At 63.1% G+C, this 27958-nt stretch overlaps 1 protein-coding gene across 1 annotated transcript in view; it reads right to left on the bottom strand.

Annotated features, from left to right (window-relative positions):
* Positions 1–27958, bottom strand: part of ZNF385C (zinc finger protein 385C) — a gene marked incomplete at its 3' end in the record, with an annotated part of 77361 nt that overhangs the window by 34042 nt on the left and 15361 nt on the right. Inside the window, exon 2 of the mRNA XM_082494855.1 lies at positions 16437–16685. Coding sequence (XP_082350981.1) covers positions 16437–16685 — 249 coding nt within the window. The remainder of the gene's footprint in view (positions 1–16436; positions 16686–27958) is intronic.

Below are 27958 nucleotides of genomic sequence, written 5' to 3'. Positions count from 1 at the left end.
CGCAGCCGAAAGGGGTCGAGGTGGTGCGACACGGAGGGGCGGGAGAGGAACGGCAGCGTGGGACGGTGTTTTATGGCCGAGCCTTTGAGGCCATCTGGAGCAGAGGCTAATTGCGGGCACTGATTACAGACCCCTGCCATTACTGCCTCCCGCGCTCCCCTGCCGCAGCCGATCGCTGGAATTTCCCAGCGACGCAGCGTGGGTCCGGCTGGTGCATAACTTGCTATATCTGTACACGGACCCCCACGCTGCCCCACGGTGACGGCACAACCCCCCCACCCTCCCGGGGGCACCACCAGCCGCCCCGCACCCGGGGGAGCGGAGCCCATGGCCGCTTCTTCCCACAATGTCCTCCGCGGGACCGAGCTGCCGCTGCCGAGCATCTTCACCGGCGCCTGCCGCTGCCGAGGGCGCCCGGGGGCTGTGACAGCCGCCGTTTCCATCCCCGCGCAACACCGTGGGAGGCACTAAAAAAAAAGAAATCAAAGCCAACGGGCATCATCGCGTCAGATGCCACTGCTTTTCCACACAGGTCGTTAGCCAAACTCGGGGCCCCGACGGCGGCGCGGCAGCGAGAGCGGTGATGAACCCAGAGGTTTCTCTGCGGAGAGGGAAGGCTGCCTGCCCCGGCACGGCCGCAGCCCCCAGCAGTCCTCCGCCGGCAGCTCGTCGCGCGCGTCCCGGGAGAGGCACATCCCGAACACGCAGGCAGAGCGGGAGCCTGCGCCCGCACCCGCCGCAGAGCCGGGCTTGCTGGGGCGAGTCTGCCCAAGCCGTGCCCGCAGCCCCGGCAGCAGCGGCTGGAAGGGGAGGGAGGGCAGGGGGGTGGGGAGGGTGCTCGGGAAGCAGAAGGGGTCCGGCTTGACCCATCGGGCCCCGTTTGGGCACGGGCTGTCCCTAACGCCACCGATTCCCTGGGCTCTTTGTGAGGGCAGACTCCAGGAACCACACCAGGGTGATTACTCTGAAACCTACTGAGGGCAGTGTTAAACTCCTCGCTGGCTGAGAGGCGGCCGGGACAGGCTCTCCCTAGCCTCAGACTCCAAAAGCAGCCTGGCAAATAGCGACCAGAATTGGGCAACGAACACATCAATAAACGAGAAGGGAAACAGAGGGATGAAAACCCAGCAGGAACCCCCTTCCCCCCCCTCCCCCCGGGACTGCTGAGCCTTCCCAGCTGACTTTGTTCACCGAGGATTTAGGGTATAATTTGGGGGTGAAAGATGCCAGATAGGATCAGGACCGATACACCTGGAGGACGCGTATCGGTTTTCTCCCGCTCTGTAACTCGAGCCGCGGCAGGAGCAGGAGGCGCAGCCCTGCAGCGGCGTTCCACCCCGCCAGGGCAGGAAGGCGGGCGCTGACCTTTCCCACTCCGAGTTTGCTCAGGATTAAGATAACATTTTAAGGGCCGAATCCTCCCCCCGGGGGGTTCCCACACAAAGAGGATGGGGGTTGTGGCTTGCGCCCCCCCCCCCCCCCCCCCCCCCCCGCAAATAAACAGGGACCCGGTTAAACCGCCGAGCCCCCGGGCAGGTGCCCACCCCCATCGCATCGGGGCATCCGGATTTTTTAATTAATTCTTCCTGAAGATTTCTGCTTTTACACATCTAAAGAGAGCAAAGGAAACCAGGGGAGGTAACGATGCATTTGTCTGTGTGGAGGGTGACCCGCAGTGCTGGCCGTCCCCGGGGGGGACACGCTGCCCACCGCTGCCAGGAGCCCCCGCGCCGCAGGAGGCTGCGTCCGGGGCACTGGGGTTTAACCCCAATTTTCCCCAGGAAGGGAAGGTCCGGTCTCATCGTGTCGCTAAGAACCACGGTAACAGCCAAACGCCTCGGCTTTTCTTCTCTGTGCTGCTTTAATCTTCCCCGTTTCGGGAGCAGAGAACAATATCGCCCTTTCATTAATCCCAGCTCCTCTGCGAAGGCTCAGCTTTAAAGTGTGATGGAAACTACGCCGTTGAAGCCCTCTCGTTGCGGGGCAAGGAGTTAAAGCATTATTTTCCCCTCATTCTAGCAAGGATCCACCTCAAAAAAAAAAAAATCAGCTTAAAACTGCCTCAATGCGTATTCTCAAAGTTCTCACCCTTTAGCAACAAGGCCATGGTGACGGCTGCCGCGGTGGCACCGCGGAGGACGGCCACCCCGTCCCCAGGGCTGGGGACGTTAAGTGGGGGCTGCTCCATCCACCGCCCCCCTCCGAGGGGCCGGGGCTCCGGCGCGCCCCAGGCGGACGCCCGCGCGGAGCCTCAAGGACGAGCAACAGCTTGAACGCAGGAACCGCCGCGGGCAGGGCGGCCGCCTCCCGCGTTAATCATCTTTCCCAGGGAGATGTCTAATTACGAAGGCATCCAGGACGGGTCTGCAAATAGGGTGGGGAAACTGGATGACCTAAAAATATTTAATTATCAGGAAAAGGGATGGAAATTACACCTGTGAATAGTTTCAGAGAGAGAGTGTAACATTTTCCACCTAATTGAGGAGGGCCCTCCTGGAAGAAACGGGGCAGAGGATTCCATTCCATTCCATTCCATTTCATTCCATTCCACCTGCAGCCACACTCCAGCGCACCATGAAACCCATCGCCCCGGCCGAGCCCGCGGCACGCACGCACCGCGCACAAACCCCGCGCTGTGTTCGAAACCCCCAACTCGCCCAGTGCTGCCGGGGGCACCGCCGGGAGCCCACCCCGGCACGAAGGCGCCCAGGGCCGCCAGCGCGGAGCCCACCCGGCTCCCCACCTCCGACAGCCGGCATCAACAGCGGCACAACAGCTCGGAAATGGCAGAGGGTCTGAGGGGTGCTGACTGGGAGCAGCCGGTGGAGCCACGTGGAACCCCACACCTTCCCAAAGCCGCCGTCAGCTCCCGCCTGACGTGCTACGGGCACATCTGCCGCCATCCCCCTCTGCCGGGTCTCCAGCCCCAACCCACCCGGCACGGCCGACGCCGTGGGCAGAGCCTCGGCAGCTCCGGCCACGCGGCATCCGACATGGCCCAGCATCCTTACCCCCTTCCCGTGGCCGAGGGCTGCCCCACGCAGCACCCAGCGCAGCTGCCTTCCTCCTCCCTCCTCATCCTCAGGGCTGGAGGGTGAAAAGCGTTTGCCGCGCCAGTTCCCCCCGGCCCTGCACGGATTTCCAGGGGGGGTCACAGCGCTCCTGAGCCCCCCTGTCAGCTCAGCTGGGGGTTGGCATGGCAACCAGCTACCCAAAATCTTCTTGATGCTTAATCAGCCAGGGGGTGACGCTGGCCCCGGTGTTGCCCGCGAGGTCCCCGCTCAGCTCCGTGCCCCTCAGGGCAGCACCGCGGGCACGGGCACACACTCCAGTGCCACGGCACGGAGCACGCCGAGACGCTCCCGCTGACACCGCAACGGTAAAATAAATGAAACTATTACTCATAAATCTATGGCTGTAGGAAATATCAAAGGTGAACTGGAGCAGCGTTGTGTGCGAGTTTTCAAAAAGCAGCGACAACTCGGAGGCAGGAAACAGGAAGGGAACCTGATTTAAGGTGATCATGCAACGGCTGCAGCTAAACGCGGTGCTGCTCCAACAGACCGCAACCGCCTCTCCGGCACTAAAAGCAGAGAGGTGGCTGCAGCCGCGGGGCAAAGGGCACCGGCGCTTCTGCTGGAGGGAGACACGGCCGTGCCGGGGCACACACCGGTCACTCGTGGCCAACCCTCCCGGCACGCGCGGGCTCAGCGGTATCAGCCATCAGCACCGGGGCACAGCGAGAGGACAGTCCCCGGCAGCGGGGCAGAGCGGTGCCTGGCCGGGCTGCGGGTTCCCTGCGTGGCCACGGGGCATCACGGACCCCCCATCCCCTCGGCCCTGTGCCGCAGCGGCACCGCGTGGCCTCACGCTGCCAAAATGGGGGTGCAGCCGTCAGGGTGAGGCTGAGGGAGCGGAGCACCCCGACCACGGCTAAGCCCCCCCGGCCCCCCGCTCCCCTCCCGGGCACAGACCCCACCTCCGGCACTCGTTGCCATTTCTCAAATGACCACAATCCGGTTTTCTCCTCCGGCACAACCGCTCCGTGACACTGTGGGGTTATAAAAAGGAGAGATCAATCTGGGAAGGACGGCATAAAGCATGACGAGGGAAGATCATCTCTTCATAGAAAATTTTATATTGCTTACGACTTACTGTCTGTGAACATAAAACAGTTTAACCAGCCGACCCTAAATCACAGTGACAGCTTTACACTACCCACAAACCTTTGCTCGCGCTTATCCAGCTCACTCCTACCTACCTCCCCTCCCCATTTGATTTTTTTTTTCTTTAAACGCCCGCTCCCCCCTCCTTTTCTCCGGGAGAGCAGCACACGCGTGTGCCCGCGCATGCAGAGATGCAGCCGAGGCGCAGGGCGCACCGCGGGGGACGAGCCGCGTTCCCAGCCTCGCTGGTCATCGAGACCCCGGACAAGTCACTTCCCCGTCGCTGTCACCCCACCCCGGTGTCCCCCACCCCTGTTCAGCCCTGGTGCTCTTTGGGACAGTGCCTCGGCACAGGGCAGCCGCGCAGCCCTCGCACGCATGGCCCAGTGCGACCTGTTTTACCCAGAACCTCTGGTCCCTGATGACAGCAGCTGATGGGATGCAGTGGGATGCAGAGGGATGCGGTGGGATGCAGAGGGACGCAGTGGGATGCAGAGGGACGCAGTGGGATGCAGAGGGACGCAGAGGGACGCAGAGGGATGCAGTGGGATGCAGAGGGACGCAGAGGGACGCAGAGGGACGCAGAGGGATGCAGAGGGACGCAGAGGGATGCAGTGGGATGCAGTGGGACGCAGAGGGACGGAGTGGGACGCAGAGGGACGCAGTGGGATGCAGAGGGACGCAGTGGGACGCAGAGGGACGCAGTGGGATGCAGTGGGATGCAGAGGGACGCAGTGGGATGCAGAGGGACGCAGTGGGATGCAGAGGGACGCAGAGGGACGCAGTGGGATGCAGAGGGACGCAGAGGGATGCAGAGGGACGCAGAGGGATGCAGTGGGACGCAGAGGGACGGAGTGGGACGCAGAGGGACGCAGTGGGATGCAGAGGGACGCAGTGGGATGCAGAGGGATGCAGAGGGACGCAGTGGGATGCAGAGGGATGCAGTGGGATGCAGAGGGACGCAGTGGGATGCAGTGGGACGCAGAGGGACGGAGTGGGACGCAGAGGGACGCAGTGGGATGCAGAGGGACGCAGTGGGACGCAGAGGGACGCAGTGGGATGCAGTGGGATGCAGAGGGACGCAGTGGGATGCAGAGGGACGCAGTGGGATGCAGAGGGACGCAGAGGGACGCAGTGGGATGCAGAGGGACGCAGAGGGATGCAGAGGGACGCAGAGGGATGCAGTGGGACGCAGAGGGACGGAGTGGGACGCAGAGGGACGCAGTGGGATGCAGAGGGACGCAGTGGGATGCAGAGGGATGCAGAGGGACGCAGTGGGATGCAGAGGGATGCAGTGGGATGCAGAGGGACGCAGAGGGACGCAGAGGGATGCAGTGGGATGCAGAGGGACGCAGAGGGATGCAGTGGGATGCAGAGGGACGCAGAGGGACGCAGAGGGATGCAGAGGGACGCAGAGGGATGCAGTGGGATGCAGTGGGACGCAGAGGGACGGAGTGGGACGCAGAGGGACGCAGTGGGATGCAGAGGGACGCAGTGGGACGCAGAGGGACGCAGTGGGATGCAGTGGGATGCAGAGGGACGCAGTGGGATGCAGAGGGACGCAGTGGGATGCAGAGGGACGCAGAGGGACGCAGTGGGATGCAGAGGGACGCAGAGGGATGCAGAGGGACGCAGAGGGATGCAGTGGGACGCAGAGGGACGGAGTGGGACGCAGAGGGACGCAGTGGGATGCAGAGGGACGCAGTGGGATGCAGAGGGATGCAGAGGGACGCAGTGGGATGCAGAGGGATGCAGTGGGATGCAGAGGGACGCAGTGGGATGCAGAGGGATGCAGAGGGATGCAGAGGGATGCAGAGGGACGCAGAGGGACGCAGTGGGATGCAGTGGGATGCAGAGGGACGCAGTGGGATGCAGTGGGATGCAGAGGGATGCAGTGGGATGCAGAGGGACGCAGTGGGATGCAGTGGGATGCAGAGGGACGCAGAGGGACGCAGAGGGACGCAGAGGGACGCAGTGGGATGCAGAGGGACGCAGTGGGATGCAGAGGGACGCAGTGGGATGCAGAGGGACGCAGAGGGACGCAGTGGGATGCAGAGGGACGCAGAGGGATGCAGAGGGACGCAGAGGGATGCAGTGGGACGCAGAGGGACGGAGTGGGACGCAGAGGGACGCAGTGGGATGCAGAGGGACGCAGTGGGATGCAGAGGGATGCAGAGGGACGCAGTGGGATGCAGAGGGATGCAGTGGGATGCAGAGGGACGCAGTGGGATGCAGAGGGATGCAGAGGGATGCAGAGGGACGCAGAGGGACGCAGTGGGATGCAGTGGGATGCAGAGGGACGCAGTGGGATGCAGTGGGATGCAGAGGGATGCAGTGGGATGCAGAGGGACGCAGTGGGATGCAGTGGGATGCAGAGGGACGCAGAGGGACGCAGAGGGACGCAGAGGGACGCAGTGGGATGCAGAGGGACGCAGTGGGATGCAGAGGGATGCTTTGTCCCCCTCCCACGCTGGAGCGGGCCAGCGGCTACCTCTGTCCCCAAGAACAGCAGAGCCCCCCCGCAGACACGTCCCACAGGACCACCGAGATCCCGCATGTCCTCACCTCTCCCTGGGGACATTTAAGGAGCAAACCGTACCTGTGTGGCAGGGCGCTGGCTGGCGCAGCGGGGCAGGGCACCGAGCCCCCTCCACCAGCACACCGCCAGCGCCGATGCCCGGGGCGGCCGTGAGAGCCGGGAGCTGCCCGACCCGGCACGGACCAAAAACCTCGTCCCTTCCCAGGGGACCTCGACCCCGCTCAAAGCTGCTGCTGGAGCCCCCCCGGGAAGGGCCCCTCCGGGCTCGGTGCTCCCTCGGGACGGGGATCAGTGGCCGCTAACGAGCTGAGGCACGCTCACGGGTAGCTGCCGCTTTTACCACTCTTTTCCCCACTTAAAATAAATCCCAGGCCTTCCCCTTCCAAAGCTGCTGAGCTGATGCTACACGGGAAACTGTGAAATATCCCATGGCTGTGTGTTCCCTGGTGCTCTTAATCCACTTCTAATTAAGGTCATGTGTGACGCATCCCCGAGCTAAGTGGCCATAAAATGCTATTGTTGCAACTTGATAGCAAACCAAATGGAAGGAAATTACAGCAAAATCCAAGATTAAGGATAACTGGCTCACAAAATGCGGTGCTCGAAAATAACACGAGGCAATTTCCTCCTGATTTGGGGAAAAATCACCACCGCCGGCAGCATCCCCTGTGCTCAGCCTGCGCTCCCCTGGCTCTGGCAGCAGCGCGTCCCGGCAGCGCCGGTGCACAGCGCAGCTCTGCCTCTCCCCTCACCGCTCCGACCGCCACAGCACCCACGCACCGTCCCACGGCAACAAACCAACCCCCCCCGGGAGGTTCCGCCGAGGGCCAGAGCCCCCGGGCGCCCCAAGCTGGGATGTAAGCCCAACGCCTGGTCCCCGCGAGACCCCCCGGCCCCCCCAGGGCATAGGACAGCGCAGCTCTGCTCCCCCCCCCCAACACCCCCGTGGTCACTGACCCCCACGGCCCGGGCGCCAGGCCGCCAGCCCACCCAAGATTATACTCGATATATATCCTTTTAGGTTGTTATCTTTTGGCTTGGTCTCTAATTTGATGTTTTAAGGCAAACCCCTCCCACGGATGCAGGTGGAGCATCGGCCCCGAGCGCCCACCGCGGGGGCTCCAACCTCCTCCTCGCTCTGAGCATCACCTAACAGCCTGCACAAGCGGAGCCCAGTAGCTCCTCTGCGTCATTTTTTTTGGCCGAGAGTTTAAAATTTAAGGTTCTTTTTAGAATAAGTGTGTCAGGAAAAAAAATAAATCCCTGAAGCCTCTGGGCAGCAACGAGGGCGCAGAGCGGAGGGGCAGCGCCCTGGTGGGGACGGCACTGCACCGAGAAAATCCTTCTAGCAAAAGTTAACAGCTAATCAATTTCCTTTTTATTTGAAGTTACCGACTCAATAAAATCAGAGATTAATTATGATACAGTTATTAATCCACGATAAGCTGAATAGCTGGGCTTTTCAGAGGGAGAGGAAGCTAATGGGGTATTTTCAGAGGATTTAAAAAGGGACAGTTTCCGCCAGATTAATGGGCTGGCACGAGGCTGACGCGCCGCACGGAGGGTTTGGGCTCGCACGGAGCCCACGGGCCCTTTTCCCCGCGCGAAATGGCTTTGTCGGTGTAATAGGCTCATTTAGCGGAACGGGGCTTTTCTGCCCATCCCCGGTGAGGGGGGTAAATCTCTGCCCGTCCCCCCATGGCGGCTGCTCCCCCCCAGTCACTGCCCCCCGAGCCCCGAGGGACGAACCCGCACCCCGACGGGGAAGGGGGACGCCGGGGAATAAGCAGAGGGAAGGAAAATGTACCATTGCACAACTGCGCTTCTTCCAGCGACACCTGATCCCAGCAAACATCTTTAAGACACGAAAAAGCATTAAATTCCCCCCACTGAGATTCCAGGTTATTCAAATCTGATCTGAAAAGCTATTTTTAATCATCTTTGCTCGCAGCTGAAGGGAGCAGCCGAGGCCAACCGAGCAGGAGGACTCCGTATGCTCGCCCTTCGCTAAACGCACAGAAGCTTAAAATACGAACCCCGCTACTGTTTGGCCACAAGGTTATCGATCGCCACACGGGCAGATGCAGCGCCTGTCACCGCTGAATATTAAGGACCCTTTAACACCCGGGGTGGGCGCGGACCGGCGCTTCAGAAGCGCAGGAGAGCCCGATGCGCCGCTTCCACGTCCCCGGGAGGTGCGGGCTCCGCTCCCCCCCAGCCCCTGCGGGTCCCGCGCAGGCCCGTCCCCACCCGCCCATCGCCCCGTTACGTTCCCAATTATAACAAATCCCATCAGCCGACGTGACGCTCGGGGGCCCGCTGGGCCGTGCCAGGCGAGGGAGCGCCGCGAATGCCGCTCCCGCGCCCTTTGCTTTCCCTGCCAAATTTCTCAAAAACGGACCCAAAAGCAGGAGAGCAGCAAACCACCGCGAGAATTAAGGAGGAGGGCAGAAAAGCCGACTCTCCCCCTGCGGCACGGCCGGTGTGGCTCCTGGCGGGCTGCCGAGGCTGGGCACGGCACGGCGACCCGGCCCGGCGCGGCCGGAGGAGCCGGGCACCTTCCCACCGCCTGCCCCGGCTTCGAGGGCGTCCCAGCCCCGGCCCAGTGTTGCACCCTGATTAGTCCCCAATTAGACTGTAATTCTGCGTGTTTGCATGTTGTTTAAATCAATACATTAGATTTTATAGCAGACAAAGCACCGCTGAGCATCGCCCCATTTATTAAAGACAATTGAAGGATTCTGTGCATAACGTGAAATTGAAAGAAATTAGATTGGCACTCTTTTCCTTGGTAATTAACAGCTGACGAGCTCCAGCAGCAGAGAACTGCCGGGGGGGGGGTGGGGTGGGGGAGGCAGGAGGAAACCCTCCCTGCAGCTGAGCTCGGGGATGCGGGCGCACGGAGCCGGATCACGGAGCGCGTTCATGGTGGGAGACCCACCAGCCCCCTCCCTCTGCCCGCCAGGGCTCTGCTTCCCCAGGCCGTGCTCCGGGCGGTCGGCAGGACTCGCCCGCCGGAGGGTCATCCCGTGAGCCCGTGCCCCTTGGCCAGCGCTGGGCTGCCGGACCCCCGCTGTGCTGGCCGAGGGCAGCCCGCCCGGGGCGGCGACTGCGCGGGTGATGCCCGGGGGACACCGGGCTCCGTCCGGCACCAGAGCACCCCGCGACCTGTCCGGGGTCTGCTGTGGTTTACCGCCGCAGCCCATCGCTTTCGTGGCTTTTCGCTTTCCTGGGAAGACCAACCCTCGCGTGCTGCGGCCCCGGGGGCTGCGACGGCGGAGCTGTTTGAGGGGAGCGGGTTCCCCCCTCAGCACACACAAGTGGCCCCGTCTGCTGCCAGAATGGGGGGGTTCAGTGGGCACCCCCTGTGCAGCACAAGAGAACTCCCGCCGGCAGCCGCCAGCCCCCCCCATCTCCCGGCGCGGCACCGGCTCCCACGGGGTCCCCACGTCCCCTCCCGGGGGCCCGTCCCCTCGGCTGCAGACCCAGCGATGCTGAAGCTGTCACACCGATTTCTCTGCTCATCTCAAACCTTTCTGCTCCGCAAACGCGCACAGACAGACATTTCAGCGGCTAATTGGGGAAACCGGGATCTGCCCCGGTGCAAGGAGCCGCTGTCTCGGTGCAGTGGTGCCGGGGGGGGGGATGGCAGCGCAGGGGGCTCAGGGCGAGCGCTGGGGGATGGCACCGGACAGCCCCAGAGAGGGTCTGGGTACGTAACGCCACGGGGGCACATGGAGCGGAGGATGAGCCCGTGACACGGGTTGGCACCGGGGCACAGTTGGCTCCGGGCGTTTTGGCCCAGCCCTGCCCAGCCGGCCTCAGCACTGGGTTTGGGGGGAGCAGCCCCCACAGCCGGGAGGCGGTTTGAGGTGGGCTCGGGGCGCTCACAGACCCTCCTGGCATGGGAGATGCCCGGGCAGGGTGTCCTTCCCACCACCCCCGGCCAAAGGGGGTATGAGCCAGCGATGTGCCCCGGTGGCCAAGAAGGCCAATGGCACCCTGGGGGGCATCAAGCAGAGTGTGGCCAGCGGGTGGAGGGAGGTCATCCTCCCCCTCTGCTCTGCCCCGGGGAGGCCACATCTGGAGCACTGTGTCCAGTTCGGGGCTCCCCGGGTCAAGAAGAACAGGGAACTGCTGGAGAGGGCCCAGCAAAGGGCTGCGGAGATGCTGAGGGGACTGGAGCATCTCTCTGCTGAGGAGGGGCTGAGGGCCGTGGGGCTGTTCAGTCTGGAGAAGACTGAGGGGGATCTTATCAACGCTTATCAGTCCTTCAAGGGGGGGTGCCGGGGGATGGGAACAGTCTGTTTCCAGTGGTGCCCGGTGACAGGACAAGAGGGAACGGGCACAAACGTGACCATGGGCAGTCCCATCTCAACCTGAGGAGGGACTTCTCTCCTGTGCGGGCGGCAGAGCACTGGCACAGCTGCCCAGAGAGGGGGGGAGTCTCCCCCTCTGGAGCCATTCCAAACCCGCCTGGAGGTGTCCTGTGCCACTGCTGGAGGTGCCCCTGCTCTGGCGGGGGGTGGGATGGGGGAGCTCCAGAGGGCCCTTCCAGCCCTGTCCTGTCTGGGATTGAGTGATTCTGAGCTGCTGCCACCGCGCATCTGCCCGGGCAGGAGAGCACTTCCCCGCCGGGGTTCTGCGAGGTGTGAGCTGACAGCGCCTGGGGACACCGGCTCCGGCTCCGGCAGCAAAGGAGCTCGAGCCACTCCTCACACCCCGTGACTTTTTTGGGGTGCTGGCAGAAGGGCCTCTTTTGGGAGCGGTGGGCAGCAAGAGAGTAAACTCCTGAAATGCTCCAGCTCAGCCCGTCCTTCCGCGGGCAGCCCCTGGGGCCGTGCAGGAGGAAGAAGGGAAGGCAGCAAACCCTGGTCCCCTGTCTCCTGTCCCCTGTCCTCACCCCGCAGTTTGCACCAGCACGAAAGCCCCGCTGGAGGCTGTCCCTGCAGCCACCGTCCCCTGCTCTGGGGGGGCACAGCTCTTTCTGCTCATTTGGCACCAGAACGGGGGTCCGCGCCCGGTTGCGGCAGCACGAGGACACCGGGAGCAAACCGAGCTCGCTTGGGCACCCTTGAAAATCACAGGCAGTAATTAAATCACTCTTGACCCAGTTGGATTTGAACTGGCATCTGCAACACGAAAACATCTTTCATCTGCGGACATCCCGTATCTAATTGCTGCTGCACTGCAATTCAACACAAGACAACAGAAATCTATGATTTGCCTTGCAAGAAAATGCCTAATGAACAATAATTTGTTTTTAAGTTGGGGGTCTTTCTGGCATAGAGATAATAAATTGTAATGATACTGATTATCGCATCTGTTTGCCAGCTAAGCTCCTCCGCAGCTTTGCTCCACAAAACGCGAGCGATTACAGCCTTTGCAGAAATAACAGATCAGAGAAGCCAGAGGGGAAACGGGGAAGATCGAGCAGCGCCTGCGAAAGCTGCCTTTGATGTAGCTGTAGATGTCAGTGCGAGACAGAGATTCCGGCTCAGAGGAATATCCCATCTTTGTCTAACTCAATTATTTCATTTAAATCCGTTGTCTTTAATAAACGCCCCCTCTCCTCCCAAGGCTCCCCCAGTGCTGGCACGTTATCAGAGACCGGCGGTAGCTGCCCCTCTCCGGGGGTTGGGCCGGGCTGAGCCCATCGCCGGAGCAGCGGCTCGGCCGGGACCGGCCCGAGCAATGGCCGGGCACACGTGGGGCTGCCCGAGACGGGGGCACTGCTCCCGTGACCGCGGGCGGCTGCATTTTCTCAGCGCCCAGAGGTGCTGGTTTGGCAGTGACGGGCTCCAGGAGCAGCGCGATGGCTGCGCTCAGCCCTGCCTGCGCCCTCCTGCCTGCGCCCTCCTGCCCGTGCGCTGCAGTGCCCACAGCTCTTCCAGCGCTTGTCCTCAGCTCGCTCGGGCAGACAGGGCTGATCCCCTCTCTTCTGCCGCGGCAGAGGGTTGGCTTTGGGGGGGATCAGCCCCTCTCCCAGCGCAGGTGACGCGGGGCCGGGTGGCACCGAGCACCCGCAGTGCCAGCGGCACGCTCGGCGACCTGTGTGGTGGGGACATGGGCATCGCATCAGCCAGTTCCCAGCTCTAATTTGTGATTCGCCGCCATGTGCCCCCCCATCCCCCGCGCTCACGCCTCGGGAGGCTGAGAAAGGTTGCCGGTGACAAAGCTGGAAATGACATTTTTGAACAGAAGCGTGGGGGAGAAGGTCGGCCCCGGACGAGCGGAGCGCGCTGCGGCGGGAGCAGCGTCCTGCACGGGCACCGCTCCGCCGCCGCCGCGGGGGGGGCAGGAGGGACGGGGGGGCGAGGGGAGCAGATGCCGCCCGCAATTTCCCCACATAAGCAAATCGCAGCCCTGCGCAAGCAGAACTTCACCTTGAACGGCAGAGCAAAGCGTGCGCCAGGCTGACAGCGCAGCGGAGCCCCGAGGGCTGCGACGGTCTGCCGGAGCCGGGGCTGCTGGCGGAGGTCAGGGATGATGCAGAGGTACCAAGAGCATACTCGCACGTTCCGGGATTCTTTGGCTCAGTGGGAAAACGCATCCCTGGACAGCCTCCCGCCGAGCCACGACCGGGACCAGGGGGAGAATCTGGAAGCTGCGGGCTGGAATTTATGAGCCCCGTTCCCATTAAAATAGCAGGCGATATTTCCATCTGTCAGTAAACGACGATAAACAGACCGGCTCCTTTGCACACCCCAGACCTTGCTCAAACAAAACCACCACCGGGGAGGGCAGGATTTGGCACACAGATGACCACTGCCATGCTAGGAATTTATGGCTCCGGCCTGCCCAGCCTTTAGCAGGAGCGGGCTGATCCCCAGGGGTCTGCCAAGGGCCGGGCACCGCCGCCAGGGCTCTGGCACAGACCGCAGCGCCCGGCTGCCCACCCAGGGCACGAGGGATGCTCTGCTGGGGACGAGCATCCTCCCAGCCCAGCGGTGAGCCTGGTCCCGTCAGCACTTTCCTGCTGTTGAGGAAATTTGGTGCTCAGCGGGGCGGAAGGTGCTGGAGGGGAGCACGGGTCCAGGCTCGCGCCCAGGACCCCCCAGCGCAGATGTGCCAGGAGCCACTGGTGAGCACAGCAGCAAAGGCACCGGCACTGAGCACGGCCACCTCGGTACCCGGAGAGCATCACGTTGTGCGCGCGCGGGACGCTGCCGTGACCGCCCACCCCGCTATAACGGGGCCGGAGGCGGCAGGTTCCACCTCCCTGCGACCACGGACGTTCGCTGTTTGCAAAAGCATTGCAGAACTGTTTGCTGACCCTTCAGATGTTATTAAACAAACATTTCCTGGCAAAAGCGGGAGTGGACTCCAACCCCTCAGCGCCCCCCGGCAGAGCGGCTCCCCGGGGCACAGCACGCTGTGGGGCGCCGAAGGGCAGCGGGGGCGCAGGGTGCCTGGGAGCGAGGGGCTGGCACCCAAAACGCCGGTCTACAGCACTCCAGCATGTTCCTGCCCGTCCCCCCTCCCCTCAGCTTCTCCTCACCCTCCCACCCGGTAAAGGCATCAATTAGCTACAAAGCGCTTTGGAGACCTCAGCTCACTAATCCGACTTGTAATTAGTCTGTAAGGGGAGGAGGGCAGTTGCCAAGTCTGGGCAGCTCTCAGGGGGCTGCGCCCGGACCCCCCCCACCGCTGCCCCCCATGGAGCGGCCGCAGGGTGCGCAGCCAGCGGCACCCTCCTCCAACGGCAGCGGGGTCCCCGGGGGACGCCCTGTCCCCACGCTGGGGACACAGGGCTGCGGGCACTGCCCTGGGCACAGGTACCCGTGCCAGCCCCAGGAAGGACAAATTCCCTCGGTTTGCTGCTTAACGCCAGGCAAGCCCCGGCAGAGCCCGTCAGCCATGGCAGGGTGACACGCGGGGGCGCGCTGCCCGGCCTTTCTGCGGGAGAAAATCCGCAGCACTCGGCTGTACGGGCCCGGGCCAGGTACATGCCAACAGACGGCGCAGAGGACAAACTGGTCCTCGCCCTCGCACCAGCGCCCGCCGTGTGCCAGCATCCCTGCCGCGCTGCGGGGCGAGGGGCCGGGACCCCCCGCCAGCCCCCCGAGGCAAGCACCAGCCCTCCCCCGAGGCTCAGAAAGTGCCCCCGAGAGCCAGCAAGAGGGGCTTAGAGGAGACGTTTGGGGAAAAACGGGCAGGGACTCGGTTCGTCAGGCCCAGCGTGATGGGATCCACCGCGCTGCTCTTTAGCGGGGGCTTTGTCCGGCCATCAGAGGACATACCCCGTCCGCCCGCTGCAGCCGGACAACTCCTTAACACGCCACCGCACCTCCCGGAGTTGCCAACAACATCGAGTGGCCGTCGAGCCCGCCTGGAGGGATGACGCCGGAGTCCTCTCTTGCCAACCACAACACAACGGAGGTGTTTTACAATAATTAGGCAATTAACAGTAGCTCCATGGGGAGAAACAGTCCCCAACTCACAGCAGCCTGGGGCCGCTTGGCCCCCAGCAGCGCGTCGCATGGACGGCCGGCGAGTAAGACGGGGCACCGAGCACATCACCCCCAGGAGGGCAGGTACGGGCGCTCAGGGGCATCCCGGGAAAGACACCTCCACCTCCACCTCCTAATGCTGCAGTGCCCGCGGTCCCATGCGCTCCACCCATCACTAAACGCTCGGCAAAACAAAACCATGGATCTTTAAACCTCCCGTCAAGGGCAAGCGCGGAGCTGTCTTGGCTGCCGCTTCAGCTAAGTGGCTTTTGTGACAGACATTGGTCTCTAAGTGGAAAACAAACCCGCCCTTGCTGCAACGCCAGTGCTTCCTTCTCACTGGAACAGACCGACCCCGCTGAACACATCGACCCCAGAGGGCTCCGCTTGTCTGGTTTGCTGTAGGGCCTGTCAAGCGTTGGTGTCGCAGCAGATGATGTCCCAGCGCTCGGTGGGGCCCCACTTTGCTGATGGTGGGTAACAGCTCCACTCACATGAGGGACTGGGGCCAGTGACCCCCTCTGCACACACACCACGGGAGCCCTCCCCGGGCAGCGAGAAAGCAGCGAGATCCCCCACCACAACCCAGCACAACGGGACAATTGGCCAAGTACATCACGTGTCAAAGGGACGGTGAGATCAAGGCAGCCGCACGCTGCCAGAGCGTCTGAGCACAGGGCACAGCGGGTCACCGCGGGTTGCCAGGGCAGAGCACCCCAGCAGAAAAATCCAGGCGAAGCCTCAGAAGATCATAGTTTCCGACAAAACCTCCAACCGTATTTGAAAATGTCACTTCAGAGCTTTTGAGAAGTCCACCCTCAACCCTCAGCACCAAAATCTAAGCAGCATTTTGAGTCAACAGCAGCCAAACTCAGCACAGGTACAGGAGACGTGCCTGGCACGAGGGACAGGGTCAGGACAGCACCTGGAGAGCCACTCACCCAGAAGCCAACAGCCGCTCCACCCTTGGATGCGCTCATCCCACCTGCACAAGTCATCTACGGAAACCCAAGAGGATGCTGATGAAGAAGACACAGAGTACCGGCAACTGCACTTGCACAGGGACAGGACCCACACGTGTCCCATCCGTGGCACAGCACCGCGGGCTCTCAGGGCCCAAAACCACTTGAGGAACCAGCAGTGACAGTGGGGTGGGGAAGCCCCCGGAGTTCAGGCAGACCAGCGAGGGACAGACGCCGAGGACGCGACACGGCAGAGCCGCTGTCCCAGAGCAAGGGCAGCCTTTGGGCAACCCCGACCTGCTGGACGGGCTCCTACCTTGGGCTGCCGGCATCTTCCCCTTGTTGAGCTGCTTGAGGCGCTTCTGGTGGGACTTGCCGTTGTAGTGGATCTGCGCCTGCGCCGCCGAGTTGAGCTGGATGTTGCAGACCTCGCAGAGCGTGAACGACTGGTGCTTCTTCTCCCGCTTCATGCGCTGCTCGGGCTGCCCCGGCGGGCAGCCGGCCGCCTCCACCAGCCGTACCCCGTTCTCGGGGTTGTGGGACGGGCTCAGGGGTCGCTTCATGCCTGCGGGAGGAAGGACAGACCCGCCGTGAGGACAGAGGGACCAGAACGGGCGGGCCAGGTGAATTGGGAAAACCCAGCGTAGGTCCTGCACCTGTGGGGTGCCCGGACTGCCTGGGTGTGGGGGGGCTCCCCGAGCCAGAACAACCCCGTTCGCATCTCGGCAAGGAGTTGCATTAGGCACGGCGACACGAGCGGCAGCAGCGTTCCCAGGAGGTTAGTGCTGGAGCAGGGAAGAACCCACTTCTTCCAAGTCTCTAGCACCAGGCGACACTCCTCGTGCCAGTTGAAGCCTTTCTGTTCGCTCCCGGACGGGACCGTAGTTGGCCCAAGGCAGAGCTGGGACGGTACCCAACGCTCTGCAGGCAAGAAATTCAGCTGGAAGGACTCGTGTGCTGCTCTGGTGACCCGCAGCCCGTCCCCACCGCAGCAGGAGGAGGACCGGCACCCCGAGCCACGAGCACTTTCCTGCCCACGTTAAGCGGGCGCCTGTCCCGACCGCAGGGCTCTGCGGGACCGACCCACACGGGCAGCTCGAGTCCCAGTCCCGCGCAGGGGCACCGCATGGGAGAGCTGCCGAGGGAAGGGGTTGGGGTCAGCTGGGGACGGCCGTCCTGCAGCCTGCGCCTCGCAGACACACTGTCCCCGCTCCGCCGCTCCAGGGGAGCGACCCCGGAGCAGGAGCTGGTGGGACATCCAGAACTGAGCCTCGGAGAGGCGCGAAGGTCACCCGAGCGCTGTGATCCAGTTACCACCTCGGAGGTGGCAGCTGCCGGTTACGGACACCCGAGGCACGCTGCGCCGAGACACCCCGGGGGGCCACGCGCAGGGACGGGGTGTCTGTGGGTGGCCGGCCGGGCCCCAGCGATGCGCTGCAGAGGTGTCCCTGGCTTCTTGGGGAAGGGCTGCGCGGGGCGGCATCGCTGCGCTCCCCCGGCATCGGGGACCAGCCCAGAGCCTTCGGTTCATGCAATGGGCGGCCTGAGCATCCTGCAGAGCCCCCCCCCCCGCAGGGTGGGATGCGCTGCACACCCCCAGACAGTGCCGCAGCTCTTCTCCGCCACAAACCCTGTCATTTCTCCCCAAAGACAGCACATCGCAGCCTGAGCACCCCAAGGAGTGCCCCCCGTTCCCCGGCAGCCACCCCGGGGGTGGGGGGGATGGGGGAGGTGGTTTCGGGAGGGGGGGCAGCCCCCCCCCCCCCCCCCCCCCCCCCCCCCCCCAGCACCCCGCGGGGCCGCGCAGATAAAGCGGCTTTTGATTCATTCACAGCAGATAAGCAAAATTTAAGCAGCCGAGGGGGGGTCGGGGGGTCCGGGCGGGTCCGGGCGCTGCAGCCCCGTCCGCGGCCCCGCGGTGGCGCAGACGCTCCGCGCCGGTCCCCGGAGCGCCGGGGGGGGCGTGGATGAGTCGGGGGGAGGTGGTCCCGAAAAGCTCCATGCGGGATGGGGGGGGGTCCCGAAAAGCCCTGCCCGGGCCCGCGGGGCGGGAGGGGGCGGCTCTGCGAGAGGGGAAATGGGGGAGACGGGGGGGGGGGGGGGGGGGGCAGCAGCGGGGACCCCCCACCGCGGTGCGCTCCCACCCACTCCTGCGGCGAACACCGCGGTCCTCGGCGGGTTTTGGCATTTCCACGGTGTCACGTCTTGGTGTCCCCAGGTGCCTGGCGGTGCCGGGAAGCATCCCCCTTAAAAGTTATATTTAGCAAAAAGCAACGGAAGGTTTTTTTCCCACGAGCTGTTAATTGAGCCGGAGGCAAAAGCCGGGACCGGCCGGGATGGAGGTGACCCAGCGGAGCCAAACCGGTGTCACCCCAGGGGATGTCACCGCCCCACGGCCACTGCAGCGCTTGTCACCCTCTCCTGAAGGAGTTACCGTCATTTCAGCTCAGGGAGGGGGACGGACCGGGACCTGCGTGACAAAATCCAACCTGGGAGCAACCTGTGCGCGGGCAGGCGGTTGGGCCGGCCGCCGACAGGCCCTTCCAGCCTAAAGCACCGCACGATTTGCCAAAAGTGTCGGCAATGAGATCCTTAAACTGCCACTTCACCAGTTAAAATACTACGCAGCGTACCTAAAATGAACTTTACACTAAAAATAAATAAATCTGCTGTATGGCAGAAGGATTTCGGAGCCCGAAGTCCACAGGCAGCCCTCCGGCACCTGTTAGCCCTGGAATCGCTCTAAAGACCTCCGGATTCTCCCTGAAGCTCCAGCTTCACCTCCCGATGACAACAAAAGAAATTGCACAGCCCTTGTGCTTGCGACCAGTGAAACAAGCGTGGCCCAGCCCCAAAAGGTTCCAAAAACACCCCCTACATTTTCTTTACACAAAACAAAACCCAGACGGATCTTTTCCAAGCGCGACCCGCGGCCTTGGCCCGCCGGGGCAGTCGCAGCGGCAGCCGCCCCGCACCGCGCGCAGGAGCGCAGCAGCAGAGCTGCCCCGACCGACCCCACCGCGTCATTTGTGGTCATTCCCCAAAACTCGCAGCGATCGATGCCCAATTGCACTCGGACGGGCAGAGAGCCCCGCGGGACCCCAAGGAGAGGGCCTTTACCAGAATAACCATTAGCGGAGCAGCCGGAAAGCAGATCTGGGAGACGATCAGCACCGGGAATGTGAAACGGGGCCCCGGGGACGCAGCGGGACACGCGGAGCGCTGGCGGGGACACGGCAGCAGAGGCAGGTCCCCGGGTGCCCTTGGCATCCTCCCCCTCCCCGGGTATTTTTAATGCAATTGCATCCCGGGATGCAGAGCTAAAATTGGAACATTATGTGGACAAAGTATCCCAAAAGTCTCCCTTGTCTTAAAAAAAGGAACTGCCGTTGCCTCGATTAGGCTGAGGCTCCCTGTCCCGGCCCTCCTTGCAGTGTTTAAAAGGTCTGTCCTAATTGCGCACACACTTGTCTCGTTCACTTGATTTCTGCTGCTCCTGTTCTGCTTCTCAGGTGTCAGGCCCATGAATTTGGTGATTTGTGGCTGGGACAGGTCACTGCACGCGTGAGGACCCGCAGCTCCCTGACTGACGGCTACTTTGGGGCAGATTTCACCTTTTCAGCAAAGCACTGAACATCTTTGGGGGGCTTATTCAGCACCCAGCACCCCAATCTGGGCCCCTTACCTGGGCTGAGGTCCCCAAGAGGTCCCCTCCTTGGCCAGCCCAGCCCTCGCCCTGTCTCCATCGTGGTTGTACCCGTGGTGCCCAGACACAGGAAGGAGGGGAAACTGAGGCACAGTGTCGGTTAAGTGCCGCCCCCCACCCCCCAGGGCGACTCGGGGCATCCCACCTCCACCGCCCCGTCCCGCCCCGGGGCCGACGAGGCCGAGCTTTTGTCTTCTCCATGGAGGACCATGCGCAACCTCATCTTTTGGGTGGCTCTCCCCAAGGGCTGCAGAGCTCCGCTGGGACAGGGGTGCTGAGCCGCCGCTCACCCGCCTCTGCCCGGATTTCACCGGGGTGATGAGCACCAACGACACCTCCCCGGGCCCGTGATGCCCCCACCGCTACCTGCGCTTCTCGCTGCCCTTTGCTCGGAGCCACCGAGGGCTGCTCTGGCCGGCCGAGCGGGGCCGCGGCTCCTGCCGGGTGCGAAAAGCTCCCCGACAGATGTCCAAATCTCTCTGAAATAAAAGAAGGTCAGAGCAGCTTGGGTGTCACGGCAGCGGCGAGTGCTGTGTCAGAGCACCCATCCTCCCGCCGCGGGGCGTTCCCGGGATGCGGTGCCCACCCGGCACGGCAAGCCCCCGGCACGGCCCCCGCCGGACACCGGTCCTCAGCCCCCGGCTCCCTGCAGACACGCCGCCCCAGGACTGCGGCTCCGACCGCCAAGGCCAGGGGAGCTTTGCCCCCTCTGGTCCTCACTGCTTTTATCATTCACCACCACTTGGAATAACAAACTGGTTCTGGGCTTGGCTGTCCCCTCGTCCCCCGTCACTCCCAGCAGCCGGAGTCGGTCTCCCCAGTGGAGCGGCACGGCGTGCTGTGGGGCAGGCGGGTCTGCACAGCGAGCTCATATTTTTAAGGTCAGTTTTATCCTCCTGTACAGAAGCCCATAACCTCAGGTCTGTCCCTCTCTTTCTTTTTTTAATAACGCCATAAACATGTTGCAGAAGGCTGTAAAGTGCTGACAAACGTTAGAGAGAATTTAAAATCCCGGCATTAAATGTCTGAAATAAGAAACACTCTGGTTCATAGAGGGGGTGCGACAGCAGAAGTCGCCTCCTTTCCAGAGGGCATCCTCGCGGGTGGGAGGGAAGCGGCGCAGCGCGGCTCTGCTGGGCACAGACACGCCGCTTCGGCTGCCCCAGCACCTCTGCAGCAGCCGCTCCGCTCCCCGAGCGCCCCAGTTCAGCCCCTGACAGACCATTCCCCACCAGCAGCGATTTCTCCTCCCAGGAGCCAGCCCGGGTGCGCCTGCAGCAGGGAACCAGGCAGCAGACTCCGTCCCAGCGCTGGCACTGGCCCCGGGGCGCCGCATCGCTGGGCGCCGGGGTAAGCGCTGAGCTGATGCCACAGCCCACATTAACGTCAGCCCCTGGAGAACCCTGACCGCTCCCCTGAGCACACCGGGCACGGTCTTGCCGCGCACAGCGCAGTGACATCCCATTTCCCAAGACTCCGGCACCTTCAGGCTCCACGGGCCCTGCGGTCCCCTCCGCAGGGGACATCCCGGAGGATGCTCTGGGCAGTCAGTGGACGAGTTTTTGAAGACGCCCCGTGCTGGGACATCCTTTACTTCACCTCCTGTCTGTGAACCAAACCCTTCAGAAACTACAGCTTCCCCCGCACAGGCGGAGGAGAGAGCGGCCGCGTGCCGACACTGCCGCAGCTGCCCACGCGCCCCGCGAGCACGGGGACGCAGCATCCCCCACCGGCGCCGCCGGGAGGGTCAAGTCCCGGTGAGCCCCTGGGCTGCGCAGGTGGACCAAGCAGTGCCCTGCGCCACAGTTGGCCACCTCCTGCCCTGGTGGCTCTGCCAGGAGCCTTGTGGGTGACAGCAGCCCCCGAGGCCCGCAGGGAGGAGCGAGGGGGATTAGCGGAGGCGATGCCAGCAGACACCTGCAGCGTGATGACACATTTACGTACCCTCAGACGGCAAAGGAGGAGCCGGAGATCAGTACATGTCGCAGAGATCTTGCAGCCACTCACCCTCCATACTGGGGGCCCCCCAAATCTCCAAATAGCTGCTTTTTAGCAGGGGAATAGGTTTGCACCCAGAAAAGCGGCTGCCTGGGCATGAGCTTAGGCACAGGGACTGTACGGGTCTGGCCAAGCTACGAAACCCTGATGAGAAAGCGGGTTTGATGCATGCCGGGTCCTTTGCCTCAATTCTGACACTCTGGATAAGCCGAGGACAGACCCAGCGAGGCCGTCCCGGCGCGCAGGGAGCGCGGCCAAACGCCGCCCGGCCAGAGGTTTCCATGCTGATGCAGCCCGAGCATCGCCTGCGGCCGTTCTCCCAGTCCCACCCCAGCAGGGACCCCCGGGCTCCCTCCTGCCATCGGCAGCGATTTGTGTCCCCTGGGTCTTTTCCTGGGCCTGAACGCAACAGACTCAGCACACGGGGCCAGAACCTCCACCCAAGTAAAACTGCCTTTGCCACGGAGCTGAAGTGGCATCAAAATTGCTGATCTGAAGGTCTGTCCCATTCAGCCACGTGGAATGAGGGAAACTGCCACCCGGACCTAAAGTCTGGATGAACTCGCTAAGAGAGAAAAAAGCTAAAACCAGAAAATCTGAATTGAGTTCACATGATTCCATGACACTGAATCCGCTCTCCTTATCTCTGTTGAGTGCGCATAATAGTAAATAAAAGCAATGGAAGTATAAGAATTAGTATGAAAGTCGCCACCAACAGCTGTCACAAAACTCACTTTAACCCCTCGAGCGATGACCTTATTTGCAGCGGCCCTCTTCGCATTCGCAAGGATCCGCAGGAAAGCCAGAAAACACCACGAACCCTTACTCGAATCACTGCACCTCACTGCTGGCTCAGTTTGTACTTTTCTACTGAAATTTGCCATCAGAGCTGACGGCACGTCCCCATTAAAACCGACTTGGATGAGTCAATCAGCCGACAGCCACCCCGCGCTGGGAGGTGTCAGTCTCAGCAGAAGGGCCGCTGGAGTCGGGGAGCAGCTCCGTGATCCCGCCGCTGCCGTGCACAGAGGCCAGGGGGGTATTTGCACCGGGACCCCCCTCCCGCGCCCACCCCCCGGCGCCCCCCGGGAGCCGCGGAGGAGCCCGGCTGGGGGGCGGCACCGCACCGTCCTGCCTTCGTACAGACCCCTCACCGCCGGCGCAGCCGCTTTCCAGCCCACCCACCCTTTGGGGTTTGGGACAAAGCGACGCCCAAGAGGCAGCGCCGGGTGCCCCCAGCCCAGCGCGGGGGGGCTCCTACCTGGTCGCCGTCAAAGGGAGCGCGGAACCCTGCCCGTCGCAGCCGCCGAGCCGGCTCCTGCCCGTGTGCCGCGGCCGTCAGGGCACCGCAGACACCCCTACGCCCGGAGAGTTTCCGACACTTGTCTCATATTTCACGGAGCGCTTCAAGTGCAGTTCGATCGCCACTAAATCAGCCCTCATCAGCAGCCTCCAGCCGCGGCGAGCAGGAGCTGGGTGCCTGCAGCTCAGCAAGTTTCCAAAAAGCCCCGAGCGTCACGCGGGGCGGCCGGCGCCAGCTGGCAGGAGCCCGCTCCGGGGGAGCTGCCGTGAGCCAGGAGCGGGCGAAGGCACCTGACGTCGGCTCTGCCGGGGAGCGGGGAGACGAGGGAGCTTCCCGGGCTGCCTCTGCGGTCGGACCCAGAAAACTCCCTGTGCAGCTTCGTAAAGGGGCACCGGCCGCTGGCAGAGGGGTGCGAAGGCAACCGGCCTCGGCCGCAGCCAGCGCCCGGGCGCTCTGTCCCCTGGGGCGGAGGTGGCCCTGGGGACCTGCTACGGCATCAGGAGATGCTCCGATGTCCCGGACTAAGAGCTGAGCAGACGGGGGCAGACCACAGGTTTCAGCGGGCCCTGGCCATGCCCACAGCACTTTCGGCATTTCATAACACAGCATCCAACCAGCCCCCTTCTGTGCCCCCCCCATCTCCCCAGCCCCACCATATGCTCTGCTAACGCCAGAGCACGGCACGTTTTAGGATCAGTCCATAAACCACCCGCTGTCAGAGCGAGGATTAGTGTCAGCCCGTCCTCCCAGGGCTGCAGGCTGGCTCCTGGCACGGGGACAGGGCACGCGGGGGGGCTCAGGCCATCCTCAGACCCCGGGTCGGAGCCCCCCCCAAACACCCAGGCTGGCTCTTACCCTCGGGTGCCCCCCGGGGTCCCCCTCAGCCCCGCTGTCACGCACTGAAGGGCAGCGGGACACCCTGCAGCCCCCCGGGCACGCAGAGGGCATTGCCGGTGCCGCTGCGCCCGTCCTCTCGCTCGCGCATCAGAGATCATTAACACCGCAGGGCTGCGTGTCCCCTGAATCAGCACATCTCCAGCCCCGCTCCCGAACGGCGAGGATGGCTAAAACCCGAACCGAAGGAGACGCTGTGGAGGGGACGACGCTGCTGTTCTGCAGCGGGGCAGAGAACGTGCCCGTCTGCCCCAGGAGCCAAAACCTGGGGAGCGCCACTCGGGTCCCACCCCAGGGTCCCGCAGTGCCTCAGCTTCTAACGCCGCGGTGGTAACGAGTTGATTAATCAGCTTCAGCGGGGACTGAACGGGGAGTGTGTGGGGGGAAAGAGAGGGCGGCGGTGGCGGGGCAGGCACGGCGCGCAGGCTGTGGCGTTTGAGAATGATAAATGAGATGGTGCTGCGTCTGGCGAGCACGCTGTGCCGGCCACGTGCCGCGGCCGGTCCCCTTCCTCCCCGGGGCGGGTGAGGGTGGGCTGGGTGGGCTCCCCCGGCAGCGACCCACCCGCTCTCCCACCAGCGGAGGTAAAAAAAAAAAGGAAAAAAACAAAAAAATCAAAGCAAACACGGGCAGGGAGTCTGACGCTGTGTCCCCGGGGGCTCAGCTGTAAATGTTAGCGCAGCGTAAGGGAGCAGCAGGAGAGGAAAGACTGAGGCGCCAGAGATTCATCATCCTGACCGGCCGCTGTTCCCCCGGCCGCTCCGCACGCCGCCAGCTGAGGAACGCCCGGCACGGGGCTTGCAAGATCACAAAATCCTTCAGGTTTCTTATGATCAGCACAAAGACGAGGGCAGCGGCACCGTGTCCGAGCCCGCAGCGAGCTGAGGCTGCGCCTGCCCTTGGCGCACCCGCCCGGCACCGAGCCCTCGCTCCCGCGCCGCCGAGCCCTCGCAGGGTGCCAAACACGGGGAGGGCACAACGCCGCCGGGGGAGGCAGGCGGGCAGCGCAGCCGGCTGGGCTGGCATCACCCGGGGCAGGGAGGAGCCGGCGAGGTGGGGGTCTGAAGGGTCCCGGCAGGAGAGGAATACAACAGGCGGCGCAGCTGGGCCGTGGGGAGAAGGCGCGGATGTCACCCCGGCACACCGAGCGCCACGGGGCGGCTGCCGGAGGAGCGCTGCCCGCCGAAGGGATCTGGCAGACGAGGCTCTGGCTGCTCCCCCACCTCTCAAAATAGACGGAGGAGTGCAACCCGATGCAGCCGCGGGGCAAGTCTTGGCCGAGCTGCTCCTCACTGCCTCTCCCTAGTCGCTACAAACAGGGTGGGGGTTTTTTTCCAACCCCCCCTGAAATCAAATGCAGACACTGCTTGTGAGACGGGCACAGGGCTGGCTCCATCACCCCCGCGGAGCCCCGGCCCTCGTGGCAACTCGCAGACCCACAAACAACGCGGTGATGCCACACGCGGGGCGGTTCGCTGGTGCTGGAGCTCCCCGAATGCACCGTCCCGCCCGTGCTGCCGGAGGTCACCCTGCCCTGGCGGGGACCCTCGCCGCTCTCCCCACTGAACTTGCCACAATTATTTTCTCTGGGAAAATAAAATACGGAGAAATGCCACGGGGAGGGGGCTGAGCGCCGGCAGCACCTCGTGCCCACCGCGGCAGCTGCCGCGAGCCAGTTCCTGGAGAAGACGATTGTCCACGTGCACAGGACTCAGAATGAGATTATCACATTATACATTAAAAGTGCCAATTCGGAGAGCGTTGGCCAGTGCCGCTCCCTCTGCAAAGCCAAACCAAATTTCCTTACAGCGGGGCTCGGGCTGGAGCCGGGTAAGGAGAGAGCAAAGCTGGAGCCTTCGCCAGGACAGCACCGCTCGAAGCTTTCACCCCCAGGTGAGGCGAGACCCTTCCCCGGGCCGGCACCCCGGCCAGCCCGCCCGGCCATGACGTGGCCACAGCCCGGCGCCCGCCAGGCTCCGGCTCTGCCTGCCCGGCCCACGCGCCGTGCCCGAGGCAGCGCGCTCCTAACGTGGCGCCCGGTACCAGCTGCCAGCCCCCGGCGAGCCGCCCCCACCGCGGGCACCGAAGGCTGGGCCGGCAGCGGCCACCGCTGGAAGCACAAAGCCACCAGCAGCGCGGTGGCGGCGGTGGCATTCCCCCACCCACACGCGCCCCGGGAGGGTGGGGGGGGACACCCACCGCAACGACTTACGGGGGTGGCTCACGGGGGGGGGTCCCAGCGCAGAGCCGCAGCGAAGGCGGGCAGGGTCTCCTCTCCCGGCTCCCCTCACTCCCACATCTGGATCAGGAGCTTTTTGGGGCAGAAAGTGGCTTTTAAGCGTGTTTGTGAATAGCTGCTGACTAACACAGGAGACCTCCAATTTAAGTCGGCGCTCTTGCAGGCTACTGTATTACAACTTAAATTAAATATTTCATAGTGCTAAGCAAGTGACATTTGAAATCCAGCCATCGCAGGGGTATCAAATAAAGATATTTGCAACAGGAGCTGCTTAAATCCATGCAGTGCTTTGGATCGGTCCATCAAAACAAGCCCATTGCTTTATTAAAATAAAAGTTATCAAACACCCGATCTCCTGGCGGAGGCTGCGGAGCCCACGCAGTGGGGCTCAGCGGGTCGGGGGGGGGGGGGGACAGTAAATAAGCGGAGCCCTGCTGACCCCCGAGCCTGCCGATAACGTCCAGCTTTGAAACATATTCTCGTTAAAAAGTTAAGACTGACAAGAGACTTTGCATTACTTCTGCCTTCCCATTTCTGAACCTTCCATGACCATACGTTGCATATTTTTTAAGCACCGGGACTGTGTCTCGGCAGAGGCGCTCCCCACGGCTCAGGGTCACGCTCAGAAGAGCCCAAACTCCCGAGGGAGCTGCACCAAACAGCACCGAAGCCAAAGCAAGTTCTTCCCAGGGCAGGGAAGACCCTCCAAGAGAAACAGCACATCAGGACCCACCGGAGCATCGCGGGGGGCGGGCTGGCAGAGGGCGAAGCGATCCCTGCCCAGGGATGCCAGGGAGCAGGGGTGCCAGGGCGCGGGAGCTGCTCCCCTCCCCTCCTTATCACCCTCCCAAACTCAGCCCAGCGGGGGCTGCCCTTGGGCTGGCTGCGACCCACCGCCGGCAGCCGGTGGTAAGGGGGTTCACCACAGCGGAGAGAAGGCAAAGCCCCTCGCCCAAAATGAAACCTGTGTTCAGACGGCGCTCTCAGATCTCTGTGTTACAGGAATTACCGCGAGATGGTTCGGTTCTGGCAAATGCCTGACTTACCTCCCCAGTCAAGCAATATGTTTGCTGATAAAAACACACTTTACAAATGAAACTTTGTCAAAATATAACAAAACAACTTCACTACCTTCCCTGAAGAAGTGCTTGGAAAGGTACAGGCTGGAGTAGGACTTTCTGCATCGGTCAGACACAGAGGCCAGGCAGCAGGATCGGGCTTGATGATGATGAACATGTCATCGTCGTTTTGTTCAAGGACAAATTTGGGGACAATTTGCTTACCAGCACACGGTTCAGTCCCATCAGCTTCAGTGGGAACGAAAGGCTGCCGGGTGCTTTGTCACTGGACCACTGGACCGCTCTCCGGTCTGCCCTCTGGCCACTGGCTACCAAGCCCTGAGCTTTGAGAGAAGGGACCACGAGAGAAAAACCCGACTCCGCCGCAAACGCAGCAAAAGGGGCCGCCCCTCCGCCGATCCGCCCTGGCACGGTCTGCCCCAGATCTGCAGCGCTTGTCACGGCTCTGAAGTTCCCGAACCTCCCGACTGCCGGGAAGAGCTTGAAAAAGCATCTCTAGCTGAAAGGCAGATGACAAGTTAAAAGAACCCCGAATTTATTGTTTTCTTAGAATTTAGAGTGGGAGGAAGGAAAATGGGACGACCCATGATTTTTTAATGCCTGCAGTTGGCAGTTCCAT

The sequence above is a fragment of the Vanellus vanellus genome, assembly GCF_965231255.1.
Source record: "Vanellus vanellus genome assembly, chromosome: 24".
Classification (NCBI taxonomy): Eukaryota; Metazoa; Chordata; class Aves; order Charadriiformes; family Charadriidae; genus Vanellus; species Vanellus vanellus.
This window is presented reverse-complemented; position numbering and strand designations above follow the sequence as displayed.